Source organism: Amborella trichopoda, chromosome 12 (assembly GCF_054954075.1).
Source record: "Amborella trichopoda isolate Santa Cruz 75 chromosome 12, AtrichopodaSantaCruz75HAP2 v2.0, whole genome shotgun sequence".
NCBI classification, from domain to species: Eukaryota; Viridiplantae; Streptophyta; class Magnoliopsida; order Amborellales; family Amborellaceae; genus Amborella; species Amborella trichopoda.
This window is the reverse complement of record NC_142347.1, coordinates 19,702,191-19,720,188: the sequence shown is the minus strand read 5'-3', so window position 1 is coordinate 19,720,188 and position 17,998 is coordinate 19,702,191. Positions and strand designations below refer to the sequence as shown.

Below are 17,998 nucleotides of genomic sequence, written 5' to 3'. Positions count from 1 at the left end.
AGATAATTCATTATAAAAAGGAAAAGAATTTATATAAGGGACGGGCCTTAAAAATTCAAATTAAGGCATACCTCATTAATTCACTAGAAGAGGTTGTTTTGATAATGAAAAACTCTCAATTCGATCATCTCAACCTCAATATGTATGGACATGAGAAAAAATAGATTTCTAGTCTTGGAAATAGTGTATTTTGTAATGTATTATCTAGACTGTCAGTTTTCAAGATTTTCAAGTATTCATGGATTTGCTTGATCTTATTTTTTGAATCTTTAAATTTTATAAATAGAGATGAAAATAAATTTTTAGAAAATCATAAAATTTTGTAATACTGAAACAACGTATTTCTGTATATTTAAAAAATATGCCTTATTTTGATTGTTATGGTCTCTGCCTTATACAAACCACACCCTTTTAGGAAAGGATCGTTTTTTGAGGCAAAATGTTTGGTGCATCCAAGCCCCCATGTTACCATGCGGGCTTGAAGATCTACACCTTCCACCAAAACTGGGTCTCCATAAATAATAGTACTCCAAAAAAAAAGTAAAATCAACTGTTCAAATATTTTCTCCAAAAAGTATTATTTCTAGTTTTTAAAATTTCTTTATTTTTACAGATTAATAATCTCCATGTTAAAGATTATATATTTCATGAAAATTAGAATCAAATTATATTTAAAAAATAAATTATTAAGGGGCTTGCATTTCTACATGTGAGTATGTGGACTCATAGAAATCGTGTCCCCTTAAATAAAGGAAATTGTTTCATGGGGGCAGGAATGCATGCCTACAATATTCGGTCCTAAGGTATAAAGCATCCATCTTAAAGATGGATGCGAATTGTTTTTCTAATTTTTAAATTTTTTTTTTTTTTTGTATTTATGATCTCCATGTTTGAGATTACATGTGCTTAAAAATGAAGTAAAAAAATCCATCTCAAAAATAGATTTTTAAGTGGTGACTCACTTCTATATATATTCGTGGAATTAGAAACCGTGTCCTTAAATAAAGGATCCGGTTTCTATGTTGCCAATCTCGCAAATGCGGAACTCTTACTAAATCTATTTTGAGATGGATTTTAAGACTTAATTTTTAAGGACATGGATTCTCTAATATGGACATCTTGAATATGAAAAAGTAAATAAATTTTAAAAATTAAAAATAATAATTAAAACATATGTAGAAATGCGGTCCAGCCCGCATGAAAGAATTTTCATAGTCGCGGAAGGGAGATAAGCGTCCCCGCCAACGACTTGGATGGTGAAGTTGACAAAAGAGGAAAGGAGGCAGAGGGCGTGGCAAGAGAAGCATGGCCACTGGAAGAGGTGCAGCAATTGGTGTGGCTCCCCATTCACAATCGTACCCTCATCCTCTTTCTCTCTCCGCCTCCTTCCCTTCTATCACCACATTTTCACTCTCCCGGCGCCACTCTTTTTCTCTCTCCTCCACTAAGGAGAAGAAGCCGCGCGTCAATCTGCTGCTGGGCTCGGCTGCCGAGCCCACAACCACTTCTTCCCCCTCCTCATCTCTCCAAAACGATGCGACCTTCGTTTCTGATACTGAGTTTTCCCTTGCCAAGGTCTGCACGACCATTTCTCATCTTCTAAGTGGTTTTGGAAGATATGCTGGGTTAATTCTGTCCCCCCTGTTGTGTGTGGCTGGGAATTTCTGGGATATGTTAGGATCCAATGCTTTTGATTATCACCATCTTTCTCTTACTGTTTATCTTCTTAATATTTTATTTTGAAAATTGATGGTATTCTGCGAGTGTCAGTTCTTGTCTAGTGCTGATTTTATCAGTTGAGCGTTGATTGGGCTCTTGGGATTAATTACATCCTTGTTAATGGCTAATGCAAAGTTTTACTGAGAAAATTTGAACTGTGACAACTAACCATGCATCTCTTTGTGTGAAATGTTTGATCATAGTTAACAGCCAATGTATGCAACTAGTGTATGAGCTGACAAATTGAGGGTATTCACTTTTTGGACAAGTTCTCTAATGAGATTTGGTGTACTACCAATTATATGAAGGAATGTGTGTTGTGTTTCTTCTAATTGTGATAGACAGCGGGGCTAGGGTCCTGATCAAATCTGACAAAAGGGCACAAGTCAGTTTGATAAGCACTGATACACAAATCTGTAGTTTCTATTTAGCTGTTCACAATTTAGGGAAATTCTTCTTCTCTTCCCCCTGATATTGTTAACCAACACTTGCTCAAACATCCAAACCTGCACTTCCATGACCTTTGGAATCTATCTCCTTTTACCATGCGATGAGAAAATTGAATTTGGATATTCTTTCATATTGACCAAATCATAGATTGGGGTCCCCTTTAAATTCTTCAACATGTGTTTTAAACACAAAGACTGTGAGGATATCATAAAAAATTGTTGGGTGAAATAATAAAAGGCTGTGCAATATTAGGGTTCAAATAAAACCTACAAAACATAAAAAAAATCCTAAAAAGGTGGAACTTGGAAACCTTTAGTTTAGTTCACCTTGCAGTTAGGCAAACATGTTCCTTCAAAGGAAAGTGACTTCTGCAGAAATCAAAACCAACCTCATGAGTCTTAGTCCAAATAAGTCCAATAAGTCACTTGAACCAGTTGGTTTCCCTCCCCAATTCTTCCAAAAGTTTTGGCATATAGCAGGCCTATAAAATAAAAGACACTTTCAAGAGACAATTCATCATGCAACCCTTCAACTCAACCTTATTCAATGTAGTCCCTCTATGACCGAGTTTAGACCTATTAGCCTCTACAATGACATCGACAAGGTGATTAGCAAAATCATTGCTGATAGGCTGAAATATGTTCTCATTCGGATCATCAACCCTATTCGAGGAACTTTCTGCGAAAATAAAAGTATCTTAAGTAAGCTTTGCTTGCCCACAAACTCATCCTTAGCATGGCCAAAAACAACAAAAGAGTACCTTTTGCCTAAAATCAACCTTCACAAGGCTTTGATAGTGTTAATTGACAATTCCTGATAAATAAACTTTAGAGGTATGGATTTGAAAAGGAATTCTTTAATTGGATAAAAATGTGTATCACTAACTTAGGTATTTTGTGGGTTTTCAATGGTACCTGTTTTAGATATTTTGAAAGTAAAAGTGGTCTTAGGCAAGGAGATCCACTATCCCCATACCTCCTCCTCATAGCCATGGAATATCTCAACAACATAATTTATAAAAAAGGTCCTAGAAAGGAGATTCCAACCACCTAACATTCCTAGTTCCATCTGCTCCTTCCCAACTATTATATGCTGATGACCTTCTCTTTTCTGGGAATAATAATCATCAATCCTACCATTCCCTAAACGCACTCTATACTGCTACTAGTCCCTCACAGGCTTAGAAAAAAACTCCACTAAAACAAACATATTCTTCTTTAACTCCTTCAATTTTGGGAAAGCCCAAATTAACCAGTTCCTAAACTGCAACCTATCAAAAATTCCATCCACATATCTAGGTTTCCAATTATTTCGAGAGAAACTCATCCCTAACCTTTGCTAGAGAAAACCATACCAAACTTAAAGGTTTGGACCAAGAAATCCTATCCCATCCTAGAAGACCCTCATCAACTAATGTCTCACTTCAATCACAAATCATTGGTGCTTTATTTTGATGCTGCCCTCAACCACCGTAAACATCCTAGGGAAGCTACAAAGGAACCTCCTTTGGGGAAACCAAAAATATCAAAGACATGCAAACCTTGTTGAATGGAGCACTATTTGTAAATCTAAGGGCGAAGGTCGCCTTGGTATCAAAATCATTGAAGACATTAACATGTCTCTACTAGCTAAACTTGAATGGGAATTGGCAAATGAAACACACTCAATGTGGTTGGATTTGATAAGAAATTAAGTAACTTTGGAGATGTTACATATGGGTTCCTAAAGACACTAGACTCTTGGGCATGGAAAGGTATACATGAAACCTTCACACTTATATTGAGACGTCGTAATCGGACCTTAGGTGGTGAAAGACTCATTCGGATTCGATAATAATGGAGGTTCACATCCTAAAGTCCTCTTGAAATGATAAGAGAAAAAGGGGTGAAGAACAATATCCTAATGGCCATATGGAACAAAAAAAAACGATTGACATCATGGTTAGCCTACCAAAGAGGCTAGTTACAAACAATAGTGTGCAAAGATAGGGACTCCGATTGGGTAATATTTGCCACTTCTATAAAGACGAAAATGCAAGGCATAACCACCTTTATTATTTCATGCAAATTTTTAAGAGACATATACAAAGCGATCTTGTCGAGGTTCAATGCATGTGCTATAACAAGGTCAAGTATCGCTACCATCCTAACAAATTGGTTCAAAAGGAAATTCATAATGACCTCCTTGCTAAGATTTGGAAAGTCTCACTTCCCACCACCATATGAATAATTTGGTAAGAAAGAAATTAGAGAGCCAAAGAAGATCAAAGGTTATCCTTCCAAAGGGTTTTGAGGGGGCTAATTTGGTAAATCAAGAACAGCATTTCGAAAAGTATGTTTGTCCCAGTCAAGGATGAAAGTGAAAGAGCCACTTATATAAGATGGGAAATTGAGCTCTCAAGGATTGTGCAATTTCTGGAGTTTATATAGGGAGGACCTTTGTACATGGAGGGGTCTTTGTTTTTCTCTTTTCTTTGTAATTACACCTTGTACTCATTTCCAACATTAAGGGTTGGGTGCTTGCTGAAACCCCTCACTAGCTCAGTGAAAAAAACTAAAAAGAAAAGAACGGTTAGATAATGATGGGATGATCCCAAGTCATTTGAGGCTTAAGAGTGTTACCAGGAAAGGATCTAGAGCTACACATGCAGCTGCTCACACTAGATCACTATTTTCATTTCTCCGTATCCCTCTCTTAAGTTTAGCATCAATAATCTTCTTGGGAGTTGTGAGTTTGAAATTTTTATTCGTAAGTTCATAACCGATAAGATAAAATCACGTATTGAAAATCTCATCCCTTGTACCAATGCTTGATCATTTTCAATTAGTATGCCATTTTATATGCCTATATAAGTTCAAAGTTGGTGCCATGTGATTACACTTGAAGAAAATTCTTACGGTCTTTCAGTGGGTTTTGAACAAGCTATATTTTTTCTCCTTTTCAATCCAGCCTTGCCTCCCTGTACCCTTGGACTTATACTAGACCGCCTCACTCATTCTATGCTCGTTAGTTTAGATCCACGAAAACGCGCCTTGACTGACGGGCTTGTTCAATCTACATAATGTGTCTCCACACCATTGCTTGGTTCGTTTCTCTCTATTCTATAAAAAAAAGAAACCGCCGGCCTCCTTGCCTCCCTGTACCCTCAGACTTATACGAGACTGCCTCACTCATTCCATGCTCGTTAGTCTAGATCCATGGAAATGCGCCTTGACTGACGGGCTTGTTCAGTCTACATAATGTGTCTCCACACCACTGCTCGGTTCGTTTCTCTCTATTCTTTAAAAAAAAAAGACTGCCGGCCTCCATATTCTATGGGGATGTCAGGCTTATGTACACGTAACTTCAGAGAGGAGACATAAGCTCGATGCTAAGAGCATCTCTTGCTCGTGGGATATTCCTAAGAGTCATATATATATATATATATGTGCATGGTGTAGGGATCCAGACTATATTAAATGCTTTAAGAAGGGGGATTAAAGGGTCTTGGTGAAGGATGAAAAGATCAACGAAAGGTGGAGAGTTTATTTAATAAAATTATTAAATGATGAACACAATGGAAACACAGCGGTAGAAGGAACCGTTGGCATAAATAAGGGCGGAGGTCCTAGATACATTTATAGGATTAGGATATTGAAAGTGAAAGAAGCTTTAAAGATGATGAAGTTAGGAAAGGCTTTAGGACATATGGTATTTTGATAGAGGTTTGGAAGTGCATGGGGGAGATTGGCATTGATTGGTTGATCAAGTTGTTCAACAAGGTGTTGAAAACAAAGAAAATAGTAGACAAATCGAGGAAACGTATTGTTGCACCTATTTACTATACAACGACGACATACAAAATTATGCGAACTATCGAAGGATCAAACTTATGAGCCATACTATGAAGCTGTGGAGAGGGTAATTGCGCTATGACTAAGGCATGAAACAAGTGTATCAGAAAAACAATTCAGTTTTATGTTAGGGAGGTCAACAATTAAAGCTATTTTCCTATTTAAACAACTGATTGAGAAGCTTAGGGCGGACATAAAAGACCTCCACATGGTCTCTATTGATTTAGAGAAAGCTTATGATAAAGTACCTCGAGATTTAACTTGTTGGGTGTTGGAAAAGGAAAGAGTCTCTAGATACTATATCAACTTGGTAAGAGATGTGTACCAGGGAGTGCTAACTAGTGTGCGAACAACTAGTAGAGAGATGAGTGAGTTTTCATTGACAATAGGTCTACATTAGGTGTCTACGTTGAGCCTATATCTTTTTGTTTTAGTTATGGACGACTTAATTAGGCATCTATAAGATGAGGCACTATAGCGTATATTGTTCGCAGACGACAAAGTTTTGATGGATGAGACCCGAAGCGGCATCAACACAAAGTTATAACTTTAGAGGGATGCTCTAGAATTTAAAGGCTATAAAATTAGCTGGACTAAGACAGAGTATATAGAATGTAAGTTTAGTAATAATAGGAGTAGAGGCGAGGGAGTAGTTAGCATTGACGACCAAGAATGAGCTCTTTTATTTTCAATATCTTGAGTCGATAATCCAGGAAAATAGAGAGATTGAGGATGACGTCGCACATAGAATTAGAGTTGGGCAAACGAAGTGAAGATGTGCAACAGAAGTTTTTTGTGATCATCGCATACCAATAAAGCTGAAGGGCAAGTTGAGATGCATGAGTGATAAGACAGGAAGGGATAGAATTTGAAATGAATTCATTTAGGAGAACTTAGATGTGACTCTAATAGGCGATAAGACGAGAGAAAGTAGACTTAAGTGGGCTGGCCATATGCAGCACAGACCCAATACAACATCTATTAGGACGTGCGAGTTGGTTTAAGTGGAACTATGATGTATGTGTGTTGTATGTATGTATGTATGTATGTATGTATGTATATATATATGTATGCTAAGTAACTCTTGTACCATATTTCAGGTCTCATTTGGTGTAATTGGGCTAGGAGTTGGCTGTACACTTCTCTCGTATGTTTTCCCCAATTCACCAATTCATTTGCTAATATTGCTGTCTTTTGTTTTTAGTATTTTCACCCATTTTCTTTACATCAGATATGGCTTTGGGGCATATTTTAACATTCTCCCTGGTTCGGAGTGGTCTGCATTAATGTTGACGTATGGGTTTCCTCTGGCAATCATTGGGATGGCCCTTAAGGTAATAATTTTTTATAATCCTCATGAAATTTAATATGGCGTAATGAAAAAATCAATTTTATGCATCAAATCACTTGCTTTATGTGTTTTCCAACATGATTGAAGGTTCAAGTCATGTTGATATTATGAACATGCCCATAATATAATTTCCAGTGGATATCGAAGGTACATGATGCCTATTTGGTGTTTCTAATGAATTTAGTTATTGGTAGTACAGTTGATGTCACGATTGAAATAAGCCAAATAGACCAATTTACATTTCTTAGAGACTTGGATAAATAAGATTTTCTCGCAAAGGACTTGTGCATTTTGGCAAGTGTTCTTTTCTTTCGTTTCTGTCTCTTTTGCCAATGAACAACTCTGGTTTGGATCTTTCTTGTGATTATCAACATCTATATATTTCTTGTGAAATTTCACTCTTGTGGATTTAAGTGTGGTATGCATATCTATGTGTAAAATATGTGTGTATTTATGGATGCATGCTTGGTATTTGTGTATGCATTTATGTATGTATCTATTTATGTTTTGTATGTGTATTTCATCTTCTATGAACGGTGTTAATGTCATAAATTCCTTATTTTTGGGCATAGAATCAGAATTGCATGGACACCACCACCATGTGTGTTGGTGTCTGACATGTGTAAGCACTTTGATCTGTGTTTTGAACATGAGGTGATTGGCATGTCCATACATGAATGTCATCATAATAGTGATTTATATGACTCTTAAAATTTTATTAAGGAAAAGAAAAATGCAGAACAACATGGAAAATATACAACTTATGAATAGGTGGAATAGTTTTTGGTCAATCCATCAATTATCTCATGTGTCTTTCCTCTTTATTGTGTATACAAGATGGTTGTCTTTTTTTTTTCCTTTCTTTAACCAGAGAGAGAATTATAAAGTTTAGATGAGGTGAGACACTGTACAAAGAGGATAAAGGATTTAGATAAACTTTGGAGATGGTCTAAGAAGGGTGATGACCTTAAACTTTCCCGTAACCCATCCCATACCCCAGGTAAAGGGGCATGGTTGTGTTAGCTAGGCAGCCAATGTAAAATTTTTGTCAAAGCCCATCATGAATCTCGATAAACTTATAGTATCTGCTTATGCTAAGAGACGCGTTGTACCGGAATCTGAGTATAGTGAGAAATGAGCAAGGGGTAGCTATGACATTCCCTAAAAGTGACGCGCCGCAGAGCCGTCTGGTTGCGGTGAAAAATAGGCAAGGGTTCCCGTGACACCCTAGACGAGCGCGGGTAAAGAAGTTAGTCCAAGAGCATAGGATTCGTCTAACCAATGTAGGAACACTTACAGGTAAGAGTATGGAGTTAGTGGATACAATGAGACGAATGAGAGTAAACATAGCTTTTCTACAAGATACTAAATGGAATGGAGAAAAAGCTAAAAAAATAGATGGGTATAAACTATGGTATACAAGAAAGGATAATAATAGAAATGGCGTAGGCATAACAGTAGATAAAGATTTAAAAGATAAAGTAGTTAATGTCAAAAGAATAAGCGATAGGCTCCTATTAATTAAACTTGTATTAGGAGAAGAGATAATTAATGTAATTATCGCTTATGCACTAGTTGGATTAGATGATAGAATTAAGAGACAATTTTGGGAGGACATAGATGAAATAGTCCAAGACATACCAAATGGAGAGAGAACCTTTTTAGGTGGAGACCTAAATGGTCATGTAGGGAAAGATAGTAGAGGATATGAAGAGGTACGTGGGGGATATGGGTTTGGGGAAGAAATGAGATGGGTGAGACTATTCTAGATTTTGCTATGGTCTACGACCTTGCAATAGCAAACACTTACTTCAAAAGTGCGATGAACATCTAATAACCTACAAAGTGGAACACATAAAAGCCAGATAGACCTCTTCCTAGTTAAGAAGTTAGATCGATCATCGTGTAAAGACTGCAAGGTTATCCCATGATAGAGTTTGACTACCCAACATAGGCTCGTGGTCATGGACATTTGCATAAAGAAATGGAGGAGAAGGGGTGAAAGTAATGGACATCCAAGAACTAGGTGGTGGAATTTATAAAATGAGAAAATCGACTTATTTAGGGATAAATTAGTTGAAGAAGGAAAATAGAACTTTAAACATGATGTCAATGTAATATGGAATGAGATGGCTGAATATATCAAGAAAGTGGCAAAAGAAGTTTTAGGAGATTCTAGAGGGAAACGAAACTTCGATAAGGAAACTTCGTGGTGGAATGATGAGGTTGAGAAGGCCATTAGTGAACAACGATCATGTTATAATACGTGGCAGTGTAATAGAAACGATCAAACTTAGAAGAATATAAAAATGCTAAGAAAAATGCTAAACAAATAGTAAGTAAAGCTAAACTTAAGGCATATGATAATCTATACAATAAATTGGGAACAAGAAAAGGTGAATAAAATATTTTCAAAGTAGCAAAAATAAGAGAGAAAAAGTGTAGGGATCCAAACCATATTAAATAAATTAAGAGTGAGGATCAAAGGGTCTTAGTAAAGGATGCTGAGGTCAACGAAAGATGGAGAGTCTATTGTACAAGTGACAGCGGAGGTCATAGATACATTCGTAGGATTAGGATGTCAGAAGTGAAAGAGGGTTTGAAAAGGATGAAGATAGGAAAGGCTTTAGGACTAGATGGTATCCCGATAGAAGTTTGGAGAGGATTCAAAAAGATTTGGATAAAGTTCAAATTATTAGATTGATTTTTTTCCTTTTACATGGATAAAGTATTATTTTTCTTGGTCATTAAGGAAAAAAATTCATTATTAAAATAGAAGTACAAAGAATAAAAAACAAAAAACAAAAAACAAAGGTTTCATTGAAAAAGGCTCTAAAATTCGAGTTCTTGGAGATTATCTGTTTGGATAAGTAATTAGAAAGATTTTGAATTTGTGGAGATTCTGTCTGGATTTAGAAATATTATATAGAAATTGGAATGGGCAAGAGAAAAAAAGTTCTAAATAGCTTAAAGCTACCTCAAATTGCTTCAAGCCTAACTCATACAGACTTAAAAGGCTTTATTCTCATCTAATTAACTGAGGAAAAAATAGAAAATTAAATTAAGGAAGCCCAGTTTGTGTAGGGAAAAAATCTACAATAAAATCATATTTATCAATAATGTGGTGTCAGCCTGTATTGATACATGTCCAAGTGTCAACACATGATGCTAGCCCATTGATGTGTGGTGCCGTAAAATTGTATTGAATTGCCTTTGGGCTATTATAAACATTTTTTGGGAGGCCAAGTTTTACTCAATTCCCAAGGTCAATGACAAAAACATTGGAGGGTAGATGTTGTTTTGGCATTAGCTTTGACATGCTTGTAATGCTTCATTAGGGTTAATGTGACTACCACAATTCCAGATTTGCTCAATTTCCAAGGTCAATGACAAAAATATCGGATAAAGTGAGGGTAGATGTTGTTTTGGCAGTTGCTTTGACATGCTTGTAGTGCTTCATTAGGGTTAATGTGACTACAACAATTCCAGATTTAAGCAGCATTTTGTCATTGTTATAGTAAATGAGCAAACATATGTCTTATGATATGATTGCTGTTGACATGCCCAAAACTTTTGATGCAAAACATTTTTGGGCAGGGATATGGCTTGGATATGCCAGCAATAAAGACACCTCACAAATCTATCCATATGTTTTGGGAAACATTAGCGAGGCACTAAATACATGTAATTATGTGTCATCCCTCCACATGCCCATGGCTTTGCATGGTAGCTTTCCTTTTTCTTTTCAAAAAGATAAAAAACATGTCAATTGGAAAGTGATTTTGATAAAAAAGGGTTGAGGGTAATTTTTGTACAAAATGGTGATGCATCTTAACAGACTCGACTCTTCACTATATGTGTCAGTGAATCTTTGTAAATGAATAACATTCACATGTTATGAATGCATATATCATTTGTGTAGCATACAAACATATGCACATATATATACGTGCATGCAGACAAACTTACATACTCACATACATGCATACATACATATGTATATGAATGTATGTGTATGTATGCATATGTATCAATATATGCATGTATGTATATATGTATGTACACTCCTGCATTTCTTATAATCATATTGCACTGAAACTTGAACTTTGAGTTCTGTCAGGCTAGTTGGGTTGAATTGTCATAACAGACAAAACTAGAATTTGCTTGGAAATCAGTCAACTTGGTGACTCAGTTTCAGTGCTTGTGAGACTCAATCTTATGGGGGCTTTGCGGTTATCCATTTTGGTGGTCCCAGTTAATTCTTGGTGCTCTTTTTTTCTACCTGATGAAAGTACGAAACTAGGTAAGTGCTGCTACTTTTCCCAGAGGTCATTTTTAATTGCCGTTATGTTTCTAGTAAAGATATGAAAGGGTTAACTCATGCCCTCTGAAATATACATTTGCTTGCAACCGAGGAAAGTAATCAATCTGTCTCCACTTGAAGAGAAAAGCATGGTTTTGTCTAATCCTGTGGATGGCACCAAAATATTTTTGGAGACCCACGATCCGACTAATATAGCCCAGAAAGGTAGTCATCCTTGGAACTCCTTGCTGCTGCTACATGGATCAGAGGGAGAGTTTTGTAGGATTTTATTCTACTGTGCTTGTAGCAGCGACACGAGAGTTGTACCATGTGATACTCAAGACTTTTTGAGCGGCTCTTGAGGTCACAGCCTCATCTGGGCTTTTGCAAGCCACCACTTCTTGGGCAGTAGATTTGGGCAAGCCAGTGGGACAGGTTCAGGTTCTTAGCCCTCCTCTACTCTTTGTAATGGTGACATGCTGACTGCTACTTAAAGTTCGTAGGTAGGGAGGTGACATTCTCCCCCAGGGAATACTGGATGCATTCTGAGTTGCCGTATCCTAAACAAACTCTGATTTGTGTACAACAGTGTTTTAGAACTCATTGCATTGACATGCGACTCACCTGAGTCCACTGCGTTTAATAACCATGGAGTCTCATGGTTTATCACGAGCCTGGTGGTCTTGTCAATTTCTTTTGTTTTATCAATAGACATAGCTGACTCAGTACATTTGGGCTTTCACACAATGAAGCTTCACTGGGTTTATTGAGTTCTCCTAGACGGCATGCTATTTTTTTATAAATGCCACATCAGTTATAGAAATTAGGTGTCGTTTAAGCCAAATACTGATTAACCACTCACTGTTTTGTGTACCACAGAAGTGATATTCATCCTAAGTATTCGCCAATGCATGAAACCATGCAGGATCACTAGATCTTGAAGTGCAGAGCTCTAGAACTTGATTTGTTTCTGGAAAAAGTTTGTTACTATGCCTGAAGCAAATGGAAAAGAAGATAAATTATATTAGCTTTCTTTTTCAGGTTGGCACAGGCTATTCTTAGGAGACAGTTGTATTTTTATTTGCTTGGAAGTGTATTTGGCTTCTTTACTGAATGATATTTTTATAATTCTCGATTATAAGAATATATTTTTCATTTCTTCTCTGTCGTATGTGCTTAGAATGTTTTGCGTGTGACTCTATGGATTCAATAATATTTCCTGGAAAGAAAAAGACTCAGTCCATCATTCCTAGAAACAATAGCTTTCATGGTTAGCTAGAAAGCCTATCTTTGGGCTCTTCTGCATGAGGTGGCCTTCCTAGGGAAAGAAGGTGCTAAATCTTCTTGAGGTGTATGTTTGCTTCTTCCTGGAGGCATAACTGAAGTCTTCCATCTCTATGGCTGTTGCAAAGTAAAATGAGAGTATAATATGAAAGGTGTGGCCATGTGGAACCCAAGGTATTAAATTCAAAATTTTTTTCTTTTAACTTTATTCCAAATACCTGAATTCTACTTACATGGGCCACAATATGTTAATGTAAAATTAAAATAATACCCTAGACACAACCTAGGATCTTTTATATTCACTGCTAAGAGAAATAGAAACCATCCAAGACCTTTAAACTAACTTCTACTATAATTTTTAGCACAAAATAAGTTCTAAAAAATTCACAGAAAATAGGAAATAGTACTGGAAATTAATTAAAACTACTGGGAAGACTTACTGGAAGATGCCTGGAGTTATCTTATCAGGGCTTGGTATACCTCACACCCGATTCCCTGACCAATGACACACTTTTACTCCTTAGGGTATTGTTGGAAATTCTAAGATAGGGAAGCTTTATAGGCCATACTTCGTTTTCTAAGGTTTTAGAGAGCTCAAATATCAACTAGGGTTTTCACAAACCCTACAGGAACAAATTAGGGATAAATCTGTGAGTTGATCTCTCTCTGGGCTGGACTTCTTCCTTCTTCAAATTACAACAAGCCTCTCTTCTAGGGTTTCGTATTGTACCCAATGTTCAAAAATGCGGATTCGGCCACTTAGGCGTTTTGGGTGCTTGACCGCTTAGGCGCCCACATAGAAACAGGGTGCCCTCACCAAACCTGAACCCCCCCACCCCCCCCAAAACAAAGAATTAAAGCATTTACTATTACTTTACAAGTTACAATTAGACTTAAATGAATATATAAGATCTTAGTTTCACTTTCACATCAGACTTAACTCATTAAGATATCACATAATCAATTATTTATCAAATAAAGTAAAGCAAAAATAATAAAATATCAAAACAATGATACATTGTACAAAAAAGGAATCAACTATTCATAAAAGCATACGATATATGCTCAATTTCATTGTCAAAATGAGAAAAAATTCAATTAATCACAAAAAAATCACTCTTTTAACTATAAACATGTAAACATATTGTAAAAGCAAAAAAAAGTAAAAGAAGAAACACATGATTCACAACATAATATATTGAAGCAAAATCAAATCAAAACCTTCTTTCAAATATGATAATAATTTAAAAATAGCAAAATCAAATCGATGTCAGTGTAAACCTCGTCTATTGGGTCGCCAAAATTCCTCAAAATCAACTACTAGAAGTTCCAAATCCACCCATGAACTATTTGCCTTGTTTCAGGGAGAAATTGAAAAAATAAAAAAAGTTATCGATTTTTCGATAAATCTCAAAAAGAGTAGTTTTTGGGGAGTTTTTCTCACCCTAAAAGCCATGTTTTTGGTTTTGGGGGTTTAGAATACCCCCCAAAACCTTTTTCTCCCCTTTCTAGGGGGAAAAAATATCTTCTTTAACCCTCAATGAGACCCATTTTCCACCTTTTTTCAGCCTGTCACGAGGCGGCGCCTAGGCTGGTGCTCAGACGCAAGTCGTATAATGACCCTACCTATCAAGCAACTAGGCATTTTTAGAAAATTTCCACCTAGGCAGTCGCGTAAGTGGTCAGGTGGGCAAATTTTCGAACACTGATTGTACCACCTTCCTTTTCTTTTCTTTGGGTGGCGTGATACAAAATAAGGGGAGAGAAAAAGTGGTGTGAGGGAAAAAGGAGAGAGAGATGTGAAGTAAACTTGGAGAGAGACTTGGGGCGTAAGATAGAGAGAGGATCTAGTTTTATTCATAATTTGAGAGAGGGTTTCAAATAGCTTTATATAGAAAGTAATCTATTGCCTAGTTAGAATATGATTCGTTCTAAGTATTGCATTATTCAATTTCCAGCTAGACCTTTAGGATAAATAGGAAATCTGTGGGGTGAGAGAGAGATTTAATCAGAGCCATCCATCCCCAAAATCAGCCATCATAATTTTGGGTGGAAAGATAAAAACCTTATCCCTTAGACTTTGACCCAAGTCCAACTCCTATTTAAAATTAAAATATAATCCGTCTTTATCATAGATCTCCCAAGACACTAATTTGAAATCATAAGATTCCTCATCTATTAACAAACATAAAATATTTAACAACAATAAGAAAGTGGGGCGTGGCCCCCACTTCCTATAAAAACATTGTGTGCCCCCCTTTCACACATATAGTGGCATGCCAAAAAGTTAAAATAAAATGTACAAGTCTTTTAAGAAAGTGGGGCATGCTTTTGCTAAAAACATGCCTTGGAGAAATTGGAACTTCTTTTTTAAAATATTTTTCGGAACCAAGGAAACTCGATTCCTTAGTTTTGGAATCTCGATTCCGTAATTTCGGAATCTCGATCTAGTAGATCTAGAGAAACTTGAACCCCCTAATTGTGGGTAGACCCTCCCAAATAGATTGAATCTGGCTTCTAGCGACGTTTAAATCTTGATTCCATTAATGATGCACGATTCTACAAGTAATGGAACTCATTTCGTCAAGGTTTTGAATCATCTACACCGTATAAAACATTAGTTTCTTGTAAATAATAACCACAAAAGTAATGTCTATTTTCTGGTGGATATCATGCTTTAAGGTCCCAAACAATAGCATTAGGCAGCATGTGTACTCGGAAGGGGTATTATTATTTATAAGGCATGTATTTTAGAAGGAATTTAATGAGATTGTGTTGCTTTTTTAGTTATATTTATTGTTTTTCTTATATTTGCGTTAATGTAAACTGCTATAGTTTCTTTACCTTGCTCATAGTTATGGGAATTGTTTAAGTGAACTTGCACGACGTCTCGCCTTGCAACATTGCTTAGTACTGTACTATCGATTGCAAAATTGTTATTAGTAATTTTATTTTTACTTTTTTTTTTCCTGATTTAAATGCTTATAGAAGAATGTTCCTTATATTTGCGGTGATGTAAACTGCCTTGGTTTTTTAATTTTGCTCATATGTTATGTGAAATTATTTAAATGGCCATAGAATAATGTTTCTTATATTTGCGGTGATGTAAACTGCCTTGGTTTCTTAATCTTGCTCATATGTTATTTGAAAAGACTGCTTAAGTGATCTTACACCATGTGTAGCCTCACAACATTGCTTAGTATTGAAATACTGAATGTAAAGTGGTTATTAATAATGCTAATTTTATTTACTAGCCTCTAATTTAAATGGCTATATAAAATATTGAAATCATGTAATAACATATAAAGCAACACACATGGATTGACGATTCTACATAACAACATATCTATGTACCACATATGTCAGAAACTCGAATCAAGTGATGTTGGAAACTCGATTTTGCTATTGTAATTCTCGATCTCAAACCAGCATGGATCTTTGATCCATATACTTCAAAAACTTGATTCCAAATATGTGAGAAACACGATTCTATAGATGATGGCAAATCTATTAAAAATATGTTAGAATCATGATTCCATAAATGATGGAAACTTGATTCCGCATATGTCGGAAACTCGATTCCGCATATGTCAGAAACTCGATTCCATAGATGAGGGAAACTCGATTCCGCATATTCATGAAACTTAACACTTGGAGTGTTGAACCCAGGGGGATCGGAACCTCGATTCCAAGTAGGCCGGAATCTCGATTCCATATGTGGATGAGACTTGGACCTATTTCGATCGATACTCGATTCCTGAAAATTGGGAATCTCATTCCCAGCGATTCCTATTGTACGAACAACAATTCCTACAATCGGAAACTTCTTGCTAGGCGTAATTCCACGATTTCGGTTCCTGAAACAATTCGGGTTCCCATACGTTTCTAACAACTATGATCCAGTACTGTTTTCTTATCAAACCCAACAAATTCCCTTGACCCACAGTCTCAAAGCAGAGGCTTATGATTGACTTGTCAAAGTTGGATAATAAACAGTGGGACTATGATCCTGGAATGTGGATTTCAGTTCCCCCCCTTCAAGAGCAAGTGTAGCACTTGTCACCACAGTGCAAAAGAGGCTCTCTCTATGTACATGTACATGTGTCTTTCTATAGGGATGCTTCCTAGTAATGCGGCTGTCATGTGTACATATCGTGCGGAAGTTTGTTGAGGCTTTGACTTTTGCTCTCATATGCTTATTACTGTACACAAGAGACCAAACAATTCTCCTGGCCTACAAACATGATCCCTGGGCATCGCGCTGACCTCAACAAGAGATTACCCACTGCAAATCCTTCTCTGTAGTTCCACATGCCCAAGACTAAGGGTTTTGGACATGACCAGGCCATAAACTGCTTAACTCTTGGTCAGTCAACACACACACTCCCACTGAAGTGCATATACCATTATAAATATCATTTTACAAGCTCTCCTTTAAAGGCCACAAAAACCCAACTCAATATACTCTGAAGCATGGTAATTATTTCCTTGCATTGGAACTTAACTCCCTCTTTCCCATAGATTATACTTTTCTGATTATGAGGTTGCTGAGATTTCTTCTTTACTCTCGAGATAGTGGTTTCCCTAAATGCAAAAGTTCCCTTGGTGGTTATAGTTTTATACATGGGTCTCTTGTTGTAGAATTGTCGTAATTAGTAAGAGTTACAAACTGAGGACGGTGGAAGGGAAGTCAGTCAATGAATCTGGTACGCACATGACACAATGTTTTTTTGAATGATGCCTCAATTTCTCCAAAATGCCTATCATGCTACAGAGAGAGCGAAGAAGAAGCTGTAATCATAATTTCTCTCTCCACAATTATTACATCCATAGTCATTTTATTATAATATTAACTAGTGGTGCTTTTCTATGTCATGAAATGAGATTAAGTTCTTAATAATATCCTAAGGCAATTGTTGTACTTCCATTTCTAAAACACCATGAAGGATGTGATAACAATACTGGAACAAAGAATCACTCCTCTTGAAAACTTGGTGTTTGTAGCTCAGAAGAACAGAAACAATGTTTCTTTCTTCTTATACTTTTATTTGTTTGTAC

General features: G+C 36.4%; 1 protein-coding gene across 6 annotated transcripts in view; it reads left to right on the top strand.

Moving 5' to 3' along the window:
• The first annotated feature begins 1,296 nt into the window (after nt 1-1,296).
• Nucleotides 1,297-17,998, top strand: part of APE1 (acclimation of photosynthesis to environment) — a 58,008-nt gene continuing 41,306 nt past the window's right edge. For 4 of the 6 annotated variants that reach the window (XR_016046183.1, XM_011626127.3, XM_020668959.2 and 1 more), the window contains exons 1-3: nt 1,297-1,575; nt 7,103-7,149; nt 7,234-7,336. Coding sequence is in view for 5 of the 6 variants with exons in the window: in XM_011626127.3 (XP_011624429.1) it covers nt 1,306-1,575; nt 7,103-7,149; nt 7,234-7,336 (420 nt within the window). In the remaining variant the exon portion in view is untranslated. Of the gene's footprint in view, nt 1,576-7,102; nt 7,150-7,233; nt 7,337-11,473; nt 11,657-12,535; nt 12,698-17,998 lie in introns of all 6 variants that reach the window. The other 2 variants (XM_088854202.1, XM_088854201.1) reach the window with 2 other exon arrangements.